General features: G+C 40.7%; 1 protein-coding gene across 1 annotated transcript in view; it reads right to left on the bottom strand.

Moving 5' to 3' along the window:
- Positions 1–24,013, bottom strand: part of foxn3 (forkhead box N3) — a 172,576-nt gene that overhangs the window by 87,545 nt on the left and 61,018 nt on the right. The window contains exon 3 of the mRNA XM_063007057.1: positions 1,429–1,565. Coding sequence (XP_062863127.1) covers positions 1,429–1,565 — 137 coding nt within the window. The remainder of the gene's footprint in view (positions 1–1,428; positions 1,566–24,013) is intronic.

Below are 24,013 nucleotides of genomic sequence, written 5' to 3'. Positions count from 1 at the left end.
GTTTGTGACCTCCTGGATGAGCTGTTGATGCGTTCTTGGGCCACTCCTGGAAAAATTCACCACTGTTCCAGAATTTCTCCACTTGTGGATCATGGTTCCAAAGTCTTAGTAACTTCTGATTTAAACATTAGTAATAACTTTATACAGGATATAATGAATCAAAGTCAAAGGTGCATTTCTAACAAGTAAGGAATCTCATCCTGGAGGTGCAGTAGGTTGAAGAAAAAAAAATGCAAACAACCATTTAAGCTCAGTTTAGTCCATCATAAAGATGTGGAGAAAATGTGAAGCTCTAGCCACACTGCCTAGGTCAGAACCAAATCACCCAAGTCACAAAGGATCAAAGAAGGTCATTCATTAAAATGCCTGCAAATCTAAAAGAGTTAAGCAGGCTTAGACTGGGAGGTATGTTTGTCTTGACAATGACCCAACATGTTTGTTTGTTTATTAGGATTTTAATGTCACATTTTACACTTTGGTTATATTCATGACAGGAAAAGTAGTGACTTATTACACAAGGTTCATCAGTTCACAAGTTTAATATCAAACACAGTCACAGACAATTTTGTATCTCCAGTTCACCTCACTTGCATGTCTTTGGACTGTGGGAGGAAACCGGAGCACCCGGAGGAAACCCACGCAGACACGGGGAGAACATGCAAACTCCACACAGAAAGGACCTGGACCGCCCCACCTGGGGATCAAACCCAGGACCTTCTTGCTGTGAGGTGCCAGTGCTACCCATTTAGCCACCATGCTGCCCAACCCAACATACCTAAAATTTACACTGAATGTCCCTGGCAGAATTTAAAGTTTTTGTATTTTTACTTGCTACAAATCCTAGGTTTCAAAACAACAAATGGATCAAGGGATGAATATTTGTTTCATGTCACAGTGGATGTGTTAAGTACTGAGTAATTAAATAAATACAATAGCTGGATTAAGTGTGAATGCACAGGAGTGCTAGAAATATGTCGCAAGCCATTCTGTCAAACCACAACTGATACAGTCATAATAATAATACTCACATAACAAAAACAAAATCATCTGAGTAACCACAGGGTACAGCGGTTTACGTTAAAAAAGTAATCGCACAGCTGGGTTGGATAGGCACTTGCACACATTAACGCACTCGGGGGAACCAAGTTTAGGTTTTACAGTAAAGCAATTATTCTGTCTTGCACACTTGAGTAGCTGTGAGCGCGCAGACGTGTTCGCTCAAGCTAAATGAAACAGAGCGGGAAAGGCATAGGCTCGCCAGCCCGGCTCCGGGCCTCTCTGACAGATCTGCTCAGCCCTTCTGTACCTGAACATGCCACAGCTAACAGAGACCGTTAGCACACATAAGAGAGAGCAAGACAATGGACGAGAGAGCGAGTGAAGAGCAGAGGTATGAGGATCAATATCTCTGCCGAGGCACTTGCTTACCTTTGATATGCCTGAGGAGAAGTGGGAGGTGTGGTGAACACTTGGGAGTAGGGATGATAAGGCGTCTTCTTCAGCCCCTGGATGAGATTGTGTCTGTATTCTGGGTCTATGCACCACAGGGAGCCTTTCCCGATACTCTGCAAAGGAAGGAAAAGTACAAACAGCACCAGTCAGTTCAGAGTAACCACTTCAGGCAAGACAAGAGGCTAAAGATTTGTGAGCACAGTAGCGGTCAAGGTTTTACGTTTTCCAGGCTCGATAACCATAACTCTCATATACTGATATCAATTGGCCCAGGGGCCAAATGCAGCCAGATTCTTTCATATAATGCATGTCTAGATGGCTCAAGTGAACTAGTAGTCCAAGGAAACGTTCAGCTTGTTTGCACTCATAAATATCAGTGCACTTCCATTTATTTTGGGCACTCGGGTGGTGCAGTAGTCTATTACGCTATCCCATCACTGCAGGGAGTTTGAACTTCTTTTTATATATATATATATTCTTGTTTATGCATTTCCTCCCATTTTCTCCCGACTTTAGCACGTCCAATTACCTGATTGTGTCATGCTTTCTCTCTACTAATGCCGACCCCGGCTCTGATTGAGGAGAACAAAGCTAACCCACGCTCTCTCCGACACGTGGGCAGCAGGCGTATGCATTTTGTCACCTACACACCCTGATCCACACTCAGCACCGTGTACCGAGAGACACACCCTGATCCGCACTCTTTCCCCGCCTCTGTGCAGGCGCCATCAATCAGCCAGCAGAGGTCGTAGTTGCATCAGTTATGAGGAGACCCTATCCGGCTTAATTCCCCACCCCTATATGAACAACAGACCAATCGTTGTTCATGTGGCCGCTCAGTCAAGCCGGATGGCAGAGCTGAGATTCGATATGATGTATTTGAGATCCCAGCTCTGGTGCACTAGCATGTGTTTTTACCGCTGCGCCACCTGAGCGGCCATCTTTTAGATATCTTAAAAGTAATGTTAAAAATGATTAAAAATCTTAAACATTTAACCTATTTGTTAAAATATGTTTAATTCATCTGTCTCGCGTGTGTTGTCTGGTCGAGACACGTGTAGTGGAGGAACATGCAGAGCATAGTGTGACCCTCTATATGTGCTACAGCTCACTCAGCATGGGGATTATGCAAGCAGCAGAGGAATTAAAATATTGGATTAGAAATGACTAATTAGGTTTACTCCTACTGTTTATTACTCATCACTATTTATGAGAAAAGGCCAGAAAAAAAATGGACGGCATCCAAAAGAACAGTGTCTGAATCGCAAGAATCACAGTAGTAGATTAAACTAAAAGGTCCAAATATATAAGTAAAAAAAGCAGTCTCCACTAGCACACCAGTGCCGAGATTCTGAACTCTCGGTTCGAAACTCGGCTTTGCCACCGGTCGGCTGGATTTCATCTAGCGGGCATAATTGGCAGTGCCTTCAGCAGATATGGTTTTGATAGGGCAGGATGACCAGACTATGAGAGCGGAGTCTTCAAACGCTGTTTGAAGGCGCCTGTGCAGAGTGCATAGGTGAAAAAGGGTTCCTTTCGCAATTAGGGATCCCTCAGCAGCGGAAGACAAATTGACTACATTAAATTGGGAGAAAATGGAAAAAAATGCATAAAAATAAATAAATAAAAAAGAAAACAGAAAAAAAGCAGTCTGGAGAAAAAAGTTTACATTTTATTTTGCTTGAAACAGACCAGTGACGACACGGGTCTAGTTACTCTAGGGTTTTTTTAGTGATGGTTTAAAAGATCTGGCATTAAGTGACTTTTTCTGAAATGAAACTGCCACATGTGACTGGTCCTCATTTCCCCTTTAACAGTCCTGTCAGTAACTGACATATCATAACATGAGACAGATACATAAGAACTCCACTTATGAAAAAGTTGAGAAATACTTGGTCAAATTTCATGTTTTGATCATTTTCAAGTGAAAATAAGCTAAAATATCATCTACACCGATCAGCCATAACATTAAAACCATCTCCTTGTTTCTACACTTATTGTCCATTTTATCAGCTCCACTTACCATATAGAAGCACTCTGTAGTTCTACAATTACTGACTGTAGTCCATCTGTTTCTCTGCATGCTTTGTTAGCCCCCATTCATGCTGTTCTTTAATGGTCAGGACTCTCCCAGGACCACCACAGAGCAGGTATTATTTGGGTGGTGAATCATTCTCAGCACTGCAGTGACACTGACATGGTGGTGGTGTGTTAGTGTGTGTTGTGCTGGTATGAGTTGATCAGACACAGCAGCACTGATCGAGTTTTTAAACACCTCACTGTCACTGCTGGACTGACAATAGTCCACCAACCAAATATATCCAGCCAACATCACCCAGTGGGCAGCGTCCTGTGACCACCGATGAAGGTCTAGAAGATGACCAACTCAAACAGCAGCAGTAGATGAACGATCGTCTCTGACTTTACATCTACAAGGTGGACCAACTAGGTAGGAGTGTCTAGGAGTGGACAGTGAATGGATATTTAAAAACTCCAGCAGCACTGCTGTGTCTGATCCACTCATACCAGCACAACACACACTAACACTGTCATCCACCACCTAAATAATACCTGCTCTGTGGGGGTCCTGACCATTGAAGAACAGGGTGAGAGCAGACTAAAAAGGTATGTAGAGAAATAAATGTAGTAATTGTAGAACTACAAAGTGCTTCTATATGGTAAGTGAAGCCAGTAAAATGGACAGTGAGTATAGAAACAAGGAGGTGGTTTTAATGTTATGGCTGATCAGTGTATATTAAGCACATCTAAATATGGCTTCCCTCTCTTTCTTTTTTTATTCATTAGCTGAATGAAGTGACCACCTTGCAAAAAATTCTCCAAGGACTCAGATTTAAGGAGTCACAAAAGATCCCAAATACATCTAAAGAACAATTGCACACTGTACCGAGCTGTCTGACAGAGTCAGCGCTTTCTAAAAGGAGACGGAAAAGATGTACTTGAGAGACAAATTAATTTTGCAGACAGGTCTGATTTCAAACAGAAAAGCGTCAGCGTGTCTCTCTCATAAGGATCTAGTGAGAATAGGGTTGGGAAACGCTGTGCATTGTATTGATTATAAATTCACAAAGAAGAAAATTGAGGGCTTTCGCTCTTGACTGATGTTTGCATGTTGATAATTAAAGGATCTGTTTTATGATGCACATTTATTGCTGACTGTTGGAACAAAAATCTGCATTTTACCCTTTGATTCAATGTCAGCCAGACTAAAAAGCCTGTGTTTTCAAGCAGCCCGTGTGAATTTATGACCTTTTTATGCGTAAAAATAAACAGATCCCAGAACTAAAGAATACTAAGATCTGATATTTATACATTTTAAAAACTGGAACATTTACCATGTTGCATCCCAAACTGCACATATTTGCACTAAACAGTAAAATTAGGTGAACATCTGAGCAGAAGCTTCTTTAATATTGCTTATAAAAACCATGAGCATTAATACTGACCACCCTATTTTAGCACTTTAACACACTTGCTGTACATTTGTATCATCTGTATATATCATGCCATAATCTCCTGCACACATAAGCACCTTACCCTACTACTTGAAATAATAATCACTTCAATTTCTCCAATGCACAATTCTCTATTTGAAGTTTGTTAGCTTACTGTTACATTTCCATTCCACTGTATATAGCCTCACTGCTGCCACATCACCCCACTGTTGCTGCATCACCCTGCCACATCACCCTATTGCTGCAACATCTCCCTACTGCTACCACATCACTCCACTACTGCCACACCAGTCCACTGCTACCACATCACCCTACTGCTGCCATATCTCCCTACTGCTACCACATCAGCCCACTGCTGCCACATCACCCTCCTGCTGCCACATCAACCCACTGGTGCTCTCTTCACTGGCTTCCTATAGTTGCCCACATTTAGTTTAAAATAATAAACCTTCCTTACAAAGCCAAAAATGAACCATCTCCAATCTACCTTACAGAACTCATCAAACCCTGTTCTGTACCACGCAACCTCCGAGCCACAAGTCTCACTTGTCTTGATACTCCACCCAGAACTCAAGGAAGACACGCATCAGCATCTAGGCTATTCTCTGTACCTGCACCCAAGTGGTGGAACAAACTTCCCCTGTCTGTTTGAACATCGGAGTCTCTCATCATCTTCAAAAGACGACTAAAGACCTTCATCACCTCTGTACTTAAGAGGCCCCTAAGCCGAGAACTACCATGCACATACTAATTTTATATAGGATCATATAGAAATTCTACCTATTTTTTTGTTCTAACAGGTTTTCAGCCCATTTCTATTCTTAGACTGTTGTTTGTAGGGAAATTCGTTTCGGATAAAAGCGTCTGCTAAAGGTTGAAAATGTAAATATAAATGTAAGTAAACAAATATTACAAAGAATTTCACAACAATAGCACAGTTAGCATGAAGGTAAAATAAATCTGAACAAGACGTGCAACCCTGTAAATCAGGGAGGCAGGTTGGTGGCAGTCAGCAAGCTAATAAATAATGTACCTGTTTGCATTGATTACAGGTACAAATAAATGTGAGAGCAGTAGCAGAATCTTAATTAATATTACATTTTTAATGACTTATTAAATAGCCGCCAAACATTCAAATATTTCATTTGATGGTTTTATGTAAGTAAGTCTCAGTGGTGCTATCAGCCAGTTGGGCATCTGTGTGGACATGACTGGCTAACGTCTGAGGGGGGAGGTGGGTAGCCAAACAGCCTAGCCATCGGGAGATGTTGCACTTGTCAGTGCACTCTAAGTGCCTGTCCCAAGCCCGGATAAAAACAGGAAGGTAGAGTTAGTAATGGCACTCGACATAAAATCTGTGCTGAAGCAAGCATGTGGAACAGATTCACTGTGACAAGCCCTAAGTACAGAACCAGCCAAAAGAAAAAAAATATAAGAAAGTTGGCAGAGAAAAATATCAGGCTGGCTAAAAAAGCCAAAGCTTAGATTTATTCTGGGTGGAAAGCTTTTACAGTGCTTCATCCTTAAATAATGATTTCAATATCTTGTTACTGGTTCATGACTGTGCAACTTAAATAATGTCACCCTCGTAAAGACGAAGTTACACACCTACTACCCAAATCAGTACTTCACAATTTCCTGTTTAAAACGGAAAATCATGCATCCGAGCCCACGACTAAACTAAATAATAAAAATTATTCCAGATCTGTTTATTGAAAGAAAACTGTAATAAAATACAGCAATCAGCCATAACATTAAAACCACCTCCTTACTGACTGTAGTCCATCTGTTTCTCTGCATGCTTTGTTAGCCCCCTTTCATGCTGTTCTTCAATGATCAGGACCCCCACAGAGTAGGTATTATTTGGGTGATGGATCATTCTCAGCACTGCCGTGACACTGACATGGTGGTGGTGTGTTAGTGTGTGTTGTGCTGGTATGAGTGGGTCAGACACAGCAGCGCTGATGGAGTTCTGATAAAAAACAAAATGAAAGTGGCCTAATTCCTTCACAGCAATGTGAATTAATAATAAATTAATTAATTCATAAGAATTAGAATAATATTAAATTATAGAAAGTGTTTAGTTGCAGTCATTGCTGTCAAAGGTGGTATAAATAGTTATAAAGCGAGCAATTACTTTTTACATGGATAACATGAATGTTAAATAAATCGGACTCTAATGAATTAACTAATTTAAAACTCAAGTTCAAATTGTCTCATTTTCTTTTATTAAAAGAAAAAATAATTTAATAGTTAATTAGGTATTAAGGTCTTTTTTTTCCACAGCATTTTACCTCTGATCAGCCATATAATAATGTATGCCTGAACATAGGAAATGTACAAACTGTATCCTGTCCTATTCCATGTACATCAGTCCACCACAGGACAAATCACTTTTACTAGTTTACATTTCTGATAGCTTATATAGGTTAGGTAACGCAGGTTATGTATTTTTTAATAAAAGGTTTTGGCTGATGTACAGGTAAATGTACATCACATTTTACCAGAACGGACCTGCTGGGAACAAACAGAAATCATTCTGTAAAAAAACACAGACAATGGTTATGCTAAATCCCCATCCTGTTGCTATGCATTATCGGTCTGCCTCTAGATCCTGTCAATTAATGAAAAGAGACCACCATCGGACCACCAATGAAGTTATTACTTATAAAGTGGTGACAAATTAAGAGAATGCTTGAATAAATGAAAAGGATTACGAGTGCAGATGCTTCCTGAAGAGTCGCTGTAAATCAATACAGAATGATCCTGGCCGGCCACATCATAAATCTGTTGGAGCGCTGCTAATCTGATGAAAGTGGTTCCTTTTAGAATGACTACTACTATCCACAAAGCACAAGGACGGCAATCAATAATCTGATTAGTATGAACATGGGAAATCACATGGCATGGTCAGTGTCAATGGTAGACAGTTATGTTTGACAATTTCTCAGTAATAGAAAAGGCTGTGTAATTCAAGCATGCTTTATTTTTATTACCTTTTTTAATTAAACCGTTTACAAAAAACATATACACTGATCAGCCATAACATTAAAACCACCTCCTTGTTTCTACACTCACTGTCTATTTTATCAGCTCCACTTACCATATAGAAGCACTTTGTAGTTCTACAGTTACTGACTGTAGTCCATCTGTTTCTCTACATACCTTTTTAACCTGCTTTCACCCTGTTCTTCTATGGTCAGGACCCCCACAGGACCACCACAGTGCAGGTATTATTTAGGTGGCTGATCATTCTCTACACTGCAGTGACAATGACATGGTGGTGGTGTGTTAGTGTGTGTTGTGCTGGTGTGAGTGGATCAGACACAGCAATGCTGCTGGAGTTTTTTAAATACCATGTCCACTCACTGTCCACCCTATTAGACACTCCTACCTAGTTGGTCCACCTTGTAGATGTAAAGTCAGAGACGATCGCTCATCTATTGCTGCTGTTTGAGTTGGTCATCTTCAAGACCTTCATCAGTGGTCACAGGACGCTGCCCACGGGGTGCTGTTGGCTGGATATATTTGGTTGGTGGACTACTCTCAGTCCAGCAGTGACAGTGAGGTGTTTAAAAATTCCATCAGCATTGCTGTGTCTGATCCACTCATACCAGCACAACACACACTAACACACCACCACCATGTCAGTGTCACTGCAGTGCTGAGAATGATCCACCACCTAAATAATACCTGCTCTGTGGTGGTCCTGACCATTGAAGAACAGCATGAAAGGGTGGAAACAAAGCATGCAGAGAAACAGATAGACTACAGTGGAGCTGATAAAATGGACAGTAAGTGTAGAAACAAGGAGGTGGTTTTAATGTTATGCCTGATCGGTATATATACAGTATATATACAGTATATATATATATATATATATATATATATATATATATATATATATATATATATATATATATATATATAACATGAATTCTTTAAAGTGAAGTCCCTCTTTGCTTGATACACACACAGTAACATCACTGATTACATTTTAAAACTGTTGGATTTACACGGTCCTTTCAATAAAATAACAAAATATAGTGTGTGTTCTCCATTAAACTATTCAAAATCTTTTATTTTTTTTATAAAACAATTATCCTCATTTTTTACTGAAGGCTGGAGGAATCGACACATGCATGTTCATCTCCTGGGATCGGAGGAAAATATTCACAATCAAATAATGGCAATCGATTCTAATTACCAAAACATTATAAACTGAGAAAAACAAGCCCTAGAGAAATCATTCATTCATTAATTCATTTATTTATGGTCCATTTTGCCACCACTTTATCCTGGTCAGGGTCACAGTTAGGGATGTAACGATACACTCTACCCACGATGCAATACGGTTCACAATACTGGGTTCACAATACAATTTTTTCCCGATTTTTTTAAACAAAATGAATTTGAAGACAAATTATGACAAAGTTTGCTTTTATTATTTCTCTTAAAAAATAAATAAAACAAAATACTGTATTGCTGCTTATCTTTTATTTATGTAAATAATGAATGCCCTTTTATTTCTGAGGTAGGTACAAACTATGCCAAATAATGTTTATTGTGTAAAAAAACTGAAATGAAATTTTAAAACAAAGCCAACATTATATAAATAAATGAATAATAAATGAATAATACAAATTAATAAAGTATTCTCACATAAATAAATTTGACTGGAAAATTCCGAACCTGGCAACTTTGTGAAGTGCCGTCAACCAGGCGAGGTGAACAGCGTCAGTGCCCTCTGCTGTTTACAGTAAATATCGATTTATCTTAAATGAATAACCGATTCGAATCGTGGCACATGTGCACCGATTTTAAACTGTCTTGTGGTGCATTGTTACATCGCTAGTCACAGTGGATCTGATTCACTGGGCAAAAGGCTGGAAACACCCCAGACAGGTCAGCAGTCCATCACAACGCAAACACACACACACACACACACACACACACATTCACACACACATTTACAGTTGGGGTAATTTATAGTAGATCCAACTAGCCTGACTGCATGTCTTTGGACTGTGGGAGGAAACTGGAGCACCCGGAAGAAAAACCACACAGACACAGGAAGAACATGCAAACTCCACACAGAAAGGACCCTAGCCCACACAGGGAATTTAACCCAGGCCTATCTTGCAGTAAAGTGACAGTGATACCCACTGGTTTATGCATTTTCTCCCCTTTTTCTCCCGACTTTTTTAGCGCGTCTAATTGCTCGATTGCGTCATGCTTTCTCTCCACTAATGCTGACCCCTGCTCTGATTTGAGGAGAATGAAGCTAACCCATGCCCCCTCCGACAAGTGGGCAGCAGTCGTATGCATTTTGTCACCCACAGTAGGCAAGTGCATATATGCGAATCAGACTTGTGTACGGAGAGACACACCCTGATCAACACACTCTTTCACCGCCTCTGTGCAGGCGCCATCAATCAGCCAGCAGAGGTCGTAGTTGCATCAGATATGAGAGGGTCCCTTTCTGGCTTTTTAATATCCCACCCCTATATGAACAACAGGCCAATGGTTGTTCATGTGGCCGCTCAGCCCAGACGGATGGCAGATCTGAGATTCGATACGATGTATTCGAGACCCCAGCTCTAGTGTGTTTTTACTGCTGTGCCACCTGAGCGGTATTTATTAGAATTTTTAACGTCATGTTTTACACACTTTGGTTACAGACACAGACACAGTCATGGACAATTTTGTGTCTCCAGTTCACCTCACTTACACGTCTTTGGAGTGTGGGAGGAAACCGGAACTCCTGGAGGAAACCCACGCAGACACGGGGAGAACATGCAAACTCCACACGGAAAGGACCCGGACCGCTTCACCTGGGAATCGAACCCAGGACCTCCTTGCTGTGAGGCAACATTGCTACCCATCGTGCCGTCCCAGATGGAAATGTAGGCAAAATTGAGGTAGCCTGATTTGTAGTGAATTTTAAAAAAGCAAATCAACTATTAATCAATAAAAGCTTTCATTGTACTCACATTCTTATTATGTGTTTATATGTTTGTATATAGCCAAGTTATCAAACTTCAAACAGAGACACAGCCGTCCTCGAAGTGTGAGATATCAACGACATCTGAGGCATCAGATTCTTCATATTTGCCTCCCGTTGACTCGCCTGTGCTGGTCTAAATTTCTAAATGTTCTGTAATCAGGAAAAATCAATAGGTTTTAGAGAACTTTCCCTCTTATTTATTTTCATCTCCTGACAGCTGCTGAGCGGGTTTGAAGCCCGACTCAATGGCACGAGTCAATAGAGTCTCCAATCAGAGAGGAAAAAAAGATAGACGAGAGCGAAGTGCTGAGGTAAGACAGAGACGACGGAAGAGAGAAATACGTGGATTACGTTGGTTTCCTAGGCAACAGGAAATAGCAGAGTGTATAAAGGCGGTTTGATAGTCTTGGCAGAAGGATCGTTCATTTTCACTAAGAACTGTGGGCTCCATCATAACCAACCCAGCTAATCCTATCAGCGCCCGTGCAAAATGAAGGCCTGGGTATTATCGGCATGCCAAATGAATGTGTCCAAAAGTTGGATTTTTGGCAGTCTCATCATAAAGCAGTTAATATTGCTGTGTGTAAAAATCGCTATTTTTAGTTTTTCCATATTTTGCAATTATCCCTACAGAGGAAGCCCTTCAGACCTGATCGAGTTATGCTTTGTTGTCTGCCCTTGACGGTCAGCAATTCATCATATCAATTAGACAAAGCACTGATTCACTAAATTAGGACTATTATGTGTTTCTTGAAATAGCAATCTATAACGACTCAACCACAACACTGATAAATCAGACAGTCTCAGTGTCTGGGTCTCCAAAGCCCTCTAGTAATCAACAGCTAATAACTAGCTAGGTTACTCATCATGTTCGTTTCTTTTACTATGCGGCTCTGACCGCGGAGTTGTGTTGAGCCTAAATAAATGGAGGTTTTAGCAGAGACATGCTGATTGCACACTGGCCTGACATTGAACAACAATTTATTGAATGGTGTTAGTAAACAATGCACTTGTACAACCAATCAGCAAGGTCAGACAGTTCAAACATTCCCTGCTTACTGAAGGGTCGTGTTGGGGGTAACGATTCCAGGCTTAACATGGTTTAAGCTTATAAGGGTCAATTATAGTTTGTTTGTTTATTGGGATTTTAACGTCATGTTTTACACTTTGGTTACATTCATGACAGGAACGGTGGTTACTCATTAAACAAGGTTCATCAGTTCACAAGATTATATTGAACACAGTCATGGACAATTTTGTATCTCCAATTCACCTCACTTGCATGTCTTTGGACTGTGGGAGGAAACCGGAGCACCCGGAGGAAACCAACGCAGACACGGGGAGAACATGCAAACTCCACACAGAAAGGACCCGGACCGTCCCACCTGGGGATCGAACCCAGGACCTTCTTGCGTCGCCGGTCAGTTATAGCAATAGCAAGAATATTGGCAGCAACTGTAATACAAAAGTAAAACATCCACCATAATATAATTTACAAGTTCCAACTGCTACAATGCTAGAATCCAAAGGTGAATAACTAGCCAGTACTCTCTCTTTTTTAAATCACAGTGAGATGAGTCAACAAAGTGTGGTGCATTGACATATTGAGGGAAAAATGTTACTGGTTTGAGCCCTACTACTGCAAGTTCGCCACTGTTGATCTCCTGACCAAGGCTGCTTAATACCATGAATGTAAAAGTCCTGACTGTGTAGTCCAGGCTAAAGTACTGATATACAAGTGTACTAAAATACAGCAACAATGACTGTTACGTCATTATTATAACTTGACTATAGTCTGCATGTGTATGTGTGTGTTTGTGTGTGTGTGTGTGTGTGTGTGTGTGTTTGTTTGGCCATTACTAAAACTTATAAAATCATGTGCATCTGAAGAAGAATGTGTCTGTGTTTGCACTTACAGATTTGATAGGAAGTGGGGAGGTTGGTCGATCCTAATGAGGTGCCAAGTGAACACATATTAGAACTCAATCCAAGGGTCATGTGACACATGGATATCAGGGATATGGCACTAAACTTGCCTGTACCAGGACTCAAGTTTGTTTTGCCCCACATACAGTGCAGAAGATGGTAAGAGAGGCAAAAGTCCAAGGGATAGTTGGAGAGATTCAGAAAAAAACTAGCAACAGACACTAGCTCACTGCCAACAGATTATTTGGAAGGCTTGCAGGGGAAAAAACTTTCCTGTCATCTAACTACAAACTTAAGGACCTGGAGTTTGTTAAATGCTGCTGGGACTTTGACTGGAACTGGATGTTCTATGGTCAGATGAAACAAAATCTGAGCATTTTGGCAACAGTCAAGCTGTGTTTGGTGTTAAAAGAAAGGTGACCACAAAAAATGATGCCAACTGTCAAGAACAGTCTGTTATGTTTTAGGGCTTTTTTTCCAATTTCCATTTTCAGCATTTAGCAGACGTTCTTATCCAGATCGACTTACAAAGGTACTTTCATGGTGAACATTACCTTACTCTAGTTTAAGTAGACGTTTCCAGATGCCTTGACCAATGTTATTGTACATGGCAGCAAGGACATCATGAAATACCAGGACACGTTAGTGTATGTAAGTGAAATCTATTTACCTTTATCAAGAAATTAAAAATGGGCCGTCAATGGATCGCCACTGGAGCAGGACAATGATCCAAAACTTATGTTCAGATAAACACAGATGTGGTTTAGTGCACAAGCCTGTGTCATGGCCAGTTTAGTCCCCTGATCTAAACCCCATACAAAACCTGTGGGATGAGCTAAAAGAGTAGAGGGCCCAAGAGAGAACCTAGAACTCAGGAGAAAATCAGGAGAGCATCTGAAAAGAATAATGTTCTCAAATTCTCTGCACTGTATTAATACAATTAATGAAATGTTATATAAAAAGACTACATAGTGATTAGCTGCAATTAGCATTAGCAGTGGGAGGTTGTATGAAGTATTAAATGCAGGGGAACCAATAATAATGGATCAAGTGATTTTGTTAAAGCGTTAAATACAACTATTTCTGGATGAGGGACTTTTTTCTCTGAATAACTTTAATTCAACTGATTTTTTTTCACCAAATTCACCAAAGGATGAATTTCTTAAAAAATGCCTATAAATGTGAAGGGGGCTGTAAGTTTGGGGAAAGATTGACCTGAGCATGGTTGCGTGACTTGGTTCAGATGATTCTGTTTATTTGCTGAATTTGTTCCAGGATTAAAGATCAGAAATAAAAGAGGGCAGAATAAATACAGATGTTTGTAATTACCTGCTAAATCAAATCCTAACGAAAGAGAATTTCCTTTCAGAGACCTCAGTCATCCTGAGTACGGCAGGGACACAAAAGTAAGCGATGACTTAATAAACGGAGACAAGGCCTGCTTCCTCTGCACTGCCTGTCCCGGAAGGATGCCCAGGACGGCATATGAGTCAGTACCAGTATGTGTGTGCGTGCGTGGTTGTGTGGGTGCATGCCCGTTCCGTGCCCGCTGAGATGCAGTCCCGCTAAATCACACACTCACAAGCCTCTATGGTCTCGCTTGGCATTCGCAAACCATGTTTGTTCTGACACACTCGCCGCATGCTGCGATTATACCCAAGCAATATGGCCTCCCCCACGAGCTCAGCATACGCCAAGAGCCACGAGGAGAGCTTCTGAACTGCATTTCTGAGTCAACTCCATCACACAGGTTTCTTCTTCTACTACGTAAAAAAGCTCTACAACAAACGAGGCTTTCAATTTCACTGTGAGAGATTTGAGAGAGAACGTACTGGGTAACCAAATTCACTCATATTGGATACACAGCAACTCAAATGACCTCTTCATTGCATAATAGTGTTTTTTAGCGTCAGTGTGAGAATAAAGTGGTTATGCTGAGTACGGTGTCTCTGAAAGGCCAACCTAATGAGAGTAGCACTATTTCTGCTGAGGTAATGTGCCTCCAATTCCCATGCTAAAGTATAAAAATAAAAAAGACATATCACGCAGAAAAGCAACAAATCCTGAGCTATTGTTAAATCCCTTGAGCCGAATGTTGGGCTGAATACACCTGTGTGTGTTTTTTATTTATTTATTTAAACTCAAGGGTAACAGTTGAGATGTATAATGTGTGTGCTTTATATATAAGCCACTAAATTAATGCTTAATAACAAAATAACTAAAAACATTAAAAATAAAAATAACATGAAAAAAATTTTTAATGTCAGGATTCTGGGTTATTATAGGATCTATATGTCCAAAACCCAAAATTGCACTATTTTAAAACACCCAGACGTGTGTAGGTTTACGTTTTATATCAAACATTCTAATCTTTTAATGAATTTATCTTTGCGTACAGGAAGCATATGTTAGTAAATGTTCCTGTTTTCAGCCATACAGTTTAACTATGCGATTTTGAACACAGCCATCGTTTTTCGGTAGTCATGGAACTTAACATCATAAATGTCACAGCGTCACTTGCAGCTGTGGAGCAGATGCGGCAGGAAAAACAAAACGGCTAGAAGTTTGCCAGCTTGTAAGCTCGCGAAGGCGCGTTCGGTTTTGTGCAACGCTCGCGAACTTAGTTTCGCAAGAAGGATGCGGAGGTCTTTGGTTCTGGGGTTATGCTTGCAACTCAGGCTGAAGGTACAAATATTTTAGCTCAGCAATGGTAAGGCTTACACCCTTATCTTTTAAATCAATTATCCAGTACTCCAACCACTGAGCCATCACTGTAATTATGGTAGTTTTAGATAAGCTACATGCACAGGATCACCTCCACAATTACAAAGTTAGATCAGTTTACCAGCTGGTATTTATAGTTTAATCAATAATCATAACAGATTATTGAGTTAAAACTATATGACCTAAGGTACAGTATGCTGAGGTAAGGTACAGTATGTTGAGCTAAGGTACAGTATGTTGAGGTAAGGTACAGTATGCTGAGGTAAGGTACAGTATGTTGAGGTAAGGTACAGTATGTTGAGGTAAGGTACAGTATGCTGAGGTAAGGTACAGTATGTTGAGGTAAGGTACAGTATGTTGAGGTAAGGTACAGTATGCTGAGGTAAGGTACAGTATGTTGAGGTAAGGTACAGTATGTTGAGCTAAGGTACAGTATGTTGAGCTAAGGTACAGTATGTTGAGCTAAGGTACAGTATGTTGAGGTAAGGTAAGGTACAGTATGTTGAGCTAAGGTACAGTATGTTGAGGTAAGGTACAGTATGTTGAGGTAAGGTACAGTATGTTGAGCTAAGGTACAGTATGCTGAGGTAAGGTACAGTATGTTGAGCTAAGGTACAGTATGTTGAGGTAAGGTACAGTATGCTGAGGTAAGGTACAGTATGCTGAGGTAAGGTACAGTATGTTGAGGTAAGGTACAGTATGCTGAGGTAAGGTACAGTATGTTGAGCTAAGGTACAGTATGTTGAGGTAAGGTAAGGTACAGTATGTTGAGGTAAGGTACAGTATGTTGAGGTAAGGTACAGTATGTTGAGCTAAGGTACAGTATGTTGAGGTAAGGTAAGGTACAGTATGTTGAGGTAAGGTACAGTATGTTGAGGTAAGGTACAGTATGCTGAGGTAAGGTACAGTATGTTGAGCTAAGGTACAGTATGTTGAGGTAAGGTACAGTATGTTGAGGTAAGGTACAGTATGTTGAGCTAAGGTACAGTATGTTGAGGTAAGGTACAGTATGTTGAGCTAAGGTACAGTATGTTGAGGTAAGGTACAGTATGTTGAGGTAAGGTACAGTATGTTGAGGTAAGGTACAGTATGCTGAGGTAAGGTACAGTATGCTGAGGTAAGGTACAGTATGTTGAGGTAAGGTACAGTATGCTGAGGTAAGGTACAGTATGTTGAGGTAAGGTACAGTATGTTGAGGTAAGGTACAGTATGTTGAGGTAAGGTACAGTATGCTGAGGTAAGGTACAGTATGCTGAGGTAAGGTACAGTATGTTGAGGTAAGGTACAGTATGTTGAGGTAAGGTACAGTATGCTGAGGTAAGGTACAGTATGTTGAGGTAAGGTAAGGTACAGTATGTTGAGGTAAGGTACAGTATGTTGAGGTAAGGTACAGTATGTTGAGGTAAGGTACAGTATGTTGAGCTAAGGTACAGTATGCTGAGGTAAGGTACAGTATGCTGAGGTAAGGTACAGTATGTTGAGGTAAGGTACAGTATGTTGAGGTAAGGTACAGTATGTTGAGGTAAGGTACAGTATGCTGAGGTAAGGTACAGTATGTTGAGGTAAGGTACAGTATGTTGAGGTAAGGTACAGTATGTTGAGGTAAGGTAAGGTACAGTATGTTGAGGTAAGGTAAGGTACAGTATGTTGAGGTAAGGTACAGTATGTTGAGGTAAGGTACAGTATGCTGAGGTAAGGTACAGTATGTTGAGGTAAGGTACAGTATGCTGAGGTAAGGTACAGTATGTTGAGGTAAGGTAAGGTACAGTATGTTGAGGTAAGGTACAGTATGTTGAGGTAAGGTACAGTATGTTGAGCTAAGGTACAGTATGCTGAGGTAAGGTACAGTATGTTGAGCTAAGGTACAGTATGTTGAGGTAAGGTACAGTATGTTGAGGTAAGGTACAGTATGTTGAGGTAAGGTACAGTATGTTGAGCTAAGGTACAGTATGTTGAGGTAAGGTACAGTATGTTGAGGTAAGGTACAGTATGTTGAGGTAAGGTACAGTATGTTGAGGTAAGGTACAGTATGTTGAGCTAAGGTACAGTATGTTGAGGTAAGGTACAGTATGTTGAGGTAAGGTACAGTATGTTGAGCTAAGGTACAGTATGTTGAGCTAAGGTACAGTATGCTGAGGTAAGGTACAGTATGTTGAGCTAAGGTACAGTATGTTGAGGTAAGGTACAGTATGTTTAGGTAAGGTACAGTATGTTGAGCTAAGGTAAGGTACAGTATGTTGAGCTATGGTAAGGTACAGTATGTTGAGGTAAGGTACAGTATGTTGAGCTAAGGTACAGTATGTTGAGCTAAGGTACAGTATGTTGACCTGGAAATGAGGTTGTTTGTCTTTTTCAAAAAGCATGGGCATTACTATTTGGTTGGTTGGTCCTTTCTTTGTAGCTATAACAGCCTCCATTTGTTGAAAAGGCTTTTCCCCCCTTTTTTCACAGTGTGTATGTGTAAATTTGTACTCAATTAACAGTTAAAAAAACATTTGTGAATCAGACAGTGATGGCAGACAGGAAAGCCTGGTTTGCAATTAACATTTCACTTTTTCTAAAGATATTTAGTGGGGTTCATGTCAGGGCTCTGCGTGGGCTGTTGAAGTTTTGCCATGCCAAACTTGTCTCTATGGATATTGCTTTGTAGACTGGGACACAGTCACACTGGAACAGGAAAGGACCTACACCAAAGAGTAAAAATGTCAGAGAGCATATAATTTATTTTTGTTTACTAACACTTGTTAGTAATGGGTGTGGCCAAAATACCTAAACGCAGTAATTCTGAGGGCTGTCTACAAACTTTTGGTAATACAATGTATTATCATCATTGCATTGACAATGAATATAAATGGCATTGATGTATTTTAAATAGCAAACGATCTGCTCGCCAGTATGATCAAATAAATTGTCAATGTTGATGTGCTATCTGAATTAGTAAGCTATGACTAAAGTATTAGGATGTCAAAAATGAAATGATTATTCAGTCTTACGTGTCAAGCATTCATTTCAGACGACTCCTGATCTTTAAATTCAGACCAGTAAATGATGGACTCTTTTCATACGGACAGCCTAGAATGCAAAACCGATATTCAGCCACATCGCTCTGTCACATCAAAACCCCGCGTGTCACATTTAAAAGTCTGTGACAGACTGAGCATCAGACAAGCCAAGTGATCTCCATAATTGCTCAATTGTACATTCTATCATGGTGGTATTAAGTGTAATTTTCCCTTCATCAGCACCCTTGCTGTCGGTTCTTTCAGTGACTGTCTGATAGGCCGGGCTTCTAATCGCTAATTCCTGCTGTCACATAGAATGGACAAATCATATCAATTACTGCTTACAAAACAGAACAGAAATCTATAAAAAAAACAGCCAATATTACCAATGACAATACAATACCACTAACAATACAACTAAAAAGAACAATGTGACTTCAAACATTTGACTTCTTTCTTTAATCTCCCAATTCTGACTAATAGGGTTCAAATTTACTAAGATCTAGATTATTAATTAACATATTGAGCAAAGCAGTTTACAAAATACTATGAGTAAATACAGCTGACGTTCAATTCCACTTGTTTTCTGTACTGACTTAAAACTCTTTTATAATGGATGTCTTATGACAGTTGTTGAATAACTAAATTACCATAAACAGTATATAATTGGGAAGTGTGTGTGTGTGTGTGTGTGTGTGTGTGTATTCATTGCAACAAACTGTGGTCTTAATTTTATTTGTTTATTTTTCTGGTAATATTTTATAGACTTGCCAAACTCATCTTTAAACACAAAACTGCAAAATACTCCAGCATGTCAAAGTCTCCCGCTATTGTGAATTGCATCTTAAACCCCACTGACCAGCTGGAATGTATTAAAAAATCCCACAGCATTTGTTACATCTGACCATGAGCTTGTTGGACACAACAAATACTATTAACATTTACATTTACATTTTCTGTGACAGTATATTGTCTAAGTAATTGAGGGTTAAGGGCCTTGCTCAAGGGCCCAACAGTGCCAAACTGGCAGTGGTGGGGCTTGAACCAGCGACTTTTCGGTTACCAGTCCAGTACCTTAACCGCTAGGCTACAACTGCCTTAAAACAGAGTGTCCTCTATGTAATCTTTTCAACAGCCATTCTTCTGAGAAGGCTTTTCACAAGACTTTAAAGTATATCTATGGGCATTTGTGCCAATTCTGTAAAAAGAGCATTTGTAAGGCACTGGTGTCGATCGAGCTGGTCAGTGGGGCTGGGGTTAGGGCTCTGTACAGGCCATAGAGCTTGTTTTGTATACAGGTGTACAGTCATGCTGGAACAGGAAAAGAGCCTTCCCTAAACTGTTGCTGCAAAGTTGGAGGCATATAATTTCCTTTATATAATTGATTTTTTTACACCTGTTAGCAATTTTGTGGCTGAAATAATAATTTATCCTGGTCAGGGTCGTGGTGAGCTTGGTTTTCCTGGAATCACTGGGTGCAATGCATAAACACACCCCGGACAGGACACCATGCAGGGCCTTGGTCTTACCTTTACCAGAGAGGTGGGGGTCATTATGAGTAAAAATGGAGGCAGCTCCATATTAATGCACAATGGTTTTGAAATGAGATGTCCTCTCAGCTTACGGTCAGGTGTCCACCTACTTTTGGCCATACAGTGTACGTAGCATCCAGTAAACAAGCTGATCTATTCCATTCTCAAAAAAACATGAAATGCATGTCCATGGTAATGACCAATACTGTACAGATGCAGTGGATAAAGAGCGGGTTGCAAAAGGCTGGACTAATCAGCACTGACCTGACGCATGCCTTTCTAGAAATGTCTGCTTAGGCACACGCTTGGAAGTAATTAGAGTTTTATGCCGATCCGCATGATGGTTTGAACTTTACACTGTAGGCAATAAAGAGCAAAATAGAAGGAGAGCTGAAGCTGCTGACACATAAAGATGGAGGAGAGCAGCTTGTGCAGGATCGATCAGCCGGGGCTGCGCTGTCAGCATGTTCAACCTCGCTGAGTGACCCGCAATAACCCAAAGTATGAGGGGGGCTACCAACTGTCCGCTGAGACCGTCCCCCAGACCCCTCCCTCCACTCGCCTCTCAAAGTCTGATCACACACATCACTGCGGCGCGAAAAAATGCCAAGCTACTTAACAGCTGGGCCTCATCAGAGGTCGTCATTGAGCTCTAACAGACCGATGTGGTTCAGAACTGAGTTTGTCTGGTTTATGCTTCTTCAGAGATGTTTCGAAGAGCCGTCCAAATAAAACGTTGGAAAGCCTGAAGGGTTTATTGGTTTTAACAACAGAAGGATGTTATTAGCTGTCCATCAAACAAGAGGACGGATAAAAGCACATCTTGTCTTGTCTGTTCTAACAAAACACTGATATGATTTGACAGAGACGATGATGTTGTAGTTTTTATAAAAGGAATACATTTGACCAACTCTGCAGGGTTTGAAAAGCTACCTAAAATATACATACATGTACAAAAGGTCAATTTTCATTTATTTATTTATACGTAGTTACTTTATAAGCTGCCTCATCCCAAGCAGGTTTACACTGGGTTTAATAACTACACCCAGGAAATACTACCAGCAGGAAAGGAATCCAATTCAAAATAGGGTGCCAGTCTAATTCATGGCATTACATCTACCTATTCACTTATTTACCCATACCAAGGGGCAATTTAGAGAAGACAGTCCAGTACAATTTTGGGGGAGGAGAATTCGCAGAGGAAACCCACACAGACAGAGAAAACATGCCAAACTCCTTACAGACCGTGACATAAGGCCAAGTTTGAATCCAGACACCAAGAACACTATAGCTTGGACAGTGGTACCCTAGTGGGTTGAGTGGACAATTCACATTTTTAAATTTTTTGGATGGTGGGAGAGACTAAAGTACTTACAAGAAACCCATTCGGACACAAAGAACATGAGAGTGCCAGGTTGCCACTGTAGGACCCTTGAGCAAGATCCTTAACCCCTAATTGGTCACAGTTGGTCATCCAAGTCGCTTTGGATAAAAGTATCAGCTACAAGATTGGAGGCTGTTATAGCTGCAGAATGACAGTGTGGGAGGTGACACTATATAAATGCCCATAGTTTTAGTTTGTAATGTCAAAAAAGGAGGTCAGGTGGTCATGTATTTATACATCACACAGATGGAGACAGCGCTGATCCTGAGCCTGCTACTTTAAACTCAGTTACTGTGGTGACCGTAACAACACTGGAACAGCAGTATGAATCAGCCGCTTTGTCAGAGATGTGGCGTAAACACACATTAGTATTTGCCTGTAGGTGAGGGTGTCTCTACAAGGTCCACAAGAGCACCTGATCTACCCATAAAACTCCAGTGCTCAGGTGCCAAGTTTACACTGTGCTCATAACAGAGCCATGGAAACACGCAACATCAACCTGATCAATCTCATTCCACCATCAGGACTTCAGAACAAGGCGTGAAACACCAGCCAGATGAAAAGCCAACACTTAAATTATCGGCAAACATTCGTGAAAGAGCGGTGAAGTGATTCTGTAGGAGACGCAAAAAAGTCCCACGTCTCTCAATCTCATCTCATCTTGGAGAAAACTAATTAGGCAGCGTAGCTCGGCAGGCCCTGGAGACCTGTGCCTCCATCAAATGTTTACTTAGTTACTCTTTTATTTTGCTTTTTTAATTTGCCACTCACTGCTTCGATATGAAGAGCAGCGCATGAATACATAATACATCCGCCGTGAGTCTGAAATTAAAACAGACTTAGTGCGTCTCATTAATAAAGGAGGCCAATGAGGCCACGTGGATGAGGCAAAAATAAGAAGTCAAAAAGCATACATGTGACCTTCCAGAATATTTCATTTCAAACAATGTCTCATTAAAACCTTTCTGTAAGGTACGGGCAGGATGAGGGAAGATCTTGCTGCACCATTTATCAGAAGTCTATGGAAATAATCCTGCTGCATTCATGCATTATCTTCAATGATATGTCCGCAGTGGTTTATAACTAATCAGTCAAAATACAGGTACCGTTACCAGCACTGGGACACAAAAGCAAACCACTTATCATTTAAGAAAAAAAAAGCTGTAAGGATCCTCTGAGAACTTATTAAGGGTGTACATGGTTTAATCCTAGAGCAATTGTTTGGCCAAATTTAAAGCTTAATAAATCAGCTGAGACCTGCTTAGTGTCTTTTAAATATATATATACACTGATCAGCCATATCATTAAAACCACCTTCTTGTTTCTACACTCACTGACCATGTTATCAGCTCCACTTACCATATAGAAGCACTTTGTAGTTCTACAATTACTGACTGTTGTTCCATCTGTTTTTCAACATACCTTTTTAACCTGCTTTCACCCTGTTCTTCAATGGTCAGGACCCCCACAGGATCACCACAGAGCAGGTATTATTTAGGTGGTGGATCATTCTTAGCACTGCCGTGACACTGACATGGTGGTGGTGTGTTAGTGTGTGTTGTGCTGGTATGAGTGGATCAGACACAGCAGTGCTGCGGGAGTTTTTAAATACTGTGTCCACTCACTGTCCACTCTATTGGACACTCCTACCTAGTTGGTCCACCTTGTAGATGTAAAGTCAGAGACGATCGCTCATCTATTGCTGCTGTTTGAGTTGGTCATCTTCTAGACCTTCATCAGTGGTCACAGGACGCTGCCCATGGGGCGCTGTTGGCTGGATATATTTTTGGTTGGTGGACTATTCTCAGTCCAGCAGTGACAGTGAGGTGTTTAAAGTCATACCAGCACAACACACACTCACACACCACCACCATGTCAGTGTCACTGCAGTGCTGAGAATGATCCAACACCCAAATAATACCTGCTCTGTAGTGGTCCTGGGAGAGTCCTGACCATTGAAGGACAGCATAAAAGGGGGCTTACAAAGCATGCAAAGAAACAGATGGACTACAGTCAGTAATTGTAGAACTACGAAGTGCTCTTCTACATGGTAAGTGGAGCTGATAAAATGGACAATGTGTGTAGAAACAAGGAGGTGGTTTTAATGTTATGACGATCGGTGTGTATACACACACACACATATACTATATACTGTATATATACAGTATATATCAGTGGCGATTTCTCTAAGACTGCAAGGGAAGCTCAGCTTCCCCTAAAATGTCAAAAATTAAATGGTCAAATATGTACAGTTGTGTAACATTTTATTGACTACAAATGCGTTAGAACACGTTCATCTTGAAGACGAGTTCGTTCAGAATCAGCTACTTATCACAAATCGACTGACTCGAACTTCTCATACATTCCCGGAGCGTCAATGCATTTGCCCGCAGAAGCTGAGGGTCTCTGGGGGTGAATGGAGCTGTGGGCGGGTTTGGACGCTGAGCTTTTTTTTCATCGCCGCTCATTGGATAAATGCTACGATTTTGTCCCGCCCCCAGACGCTGAGCGTC

The sequence above is a fragment of the Trichomycterus rosablanca genome, chromosome 13 (assembly GCF_030014385.1).
Source record: "Trichomycterus rosablanca isolate fTriRos1 chromosome 13, fTriRos1.hap1, whole genome shotgun sequence".
Classification (NCBI taxonomy): domain Eukaryota; kingdom Metazoa; phylum Chordata; class Actinopteri; order Siluriformes; family Trichomycteridae; genus Trichomycterus; species Trichomycterus rosablanca.
The sequence above is the reverse complement of the archived record's forward strand: the minus strand, read 5'-3'. Positions and strand labels throughout refer to the sequence as shown.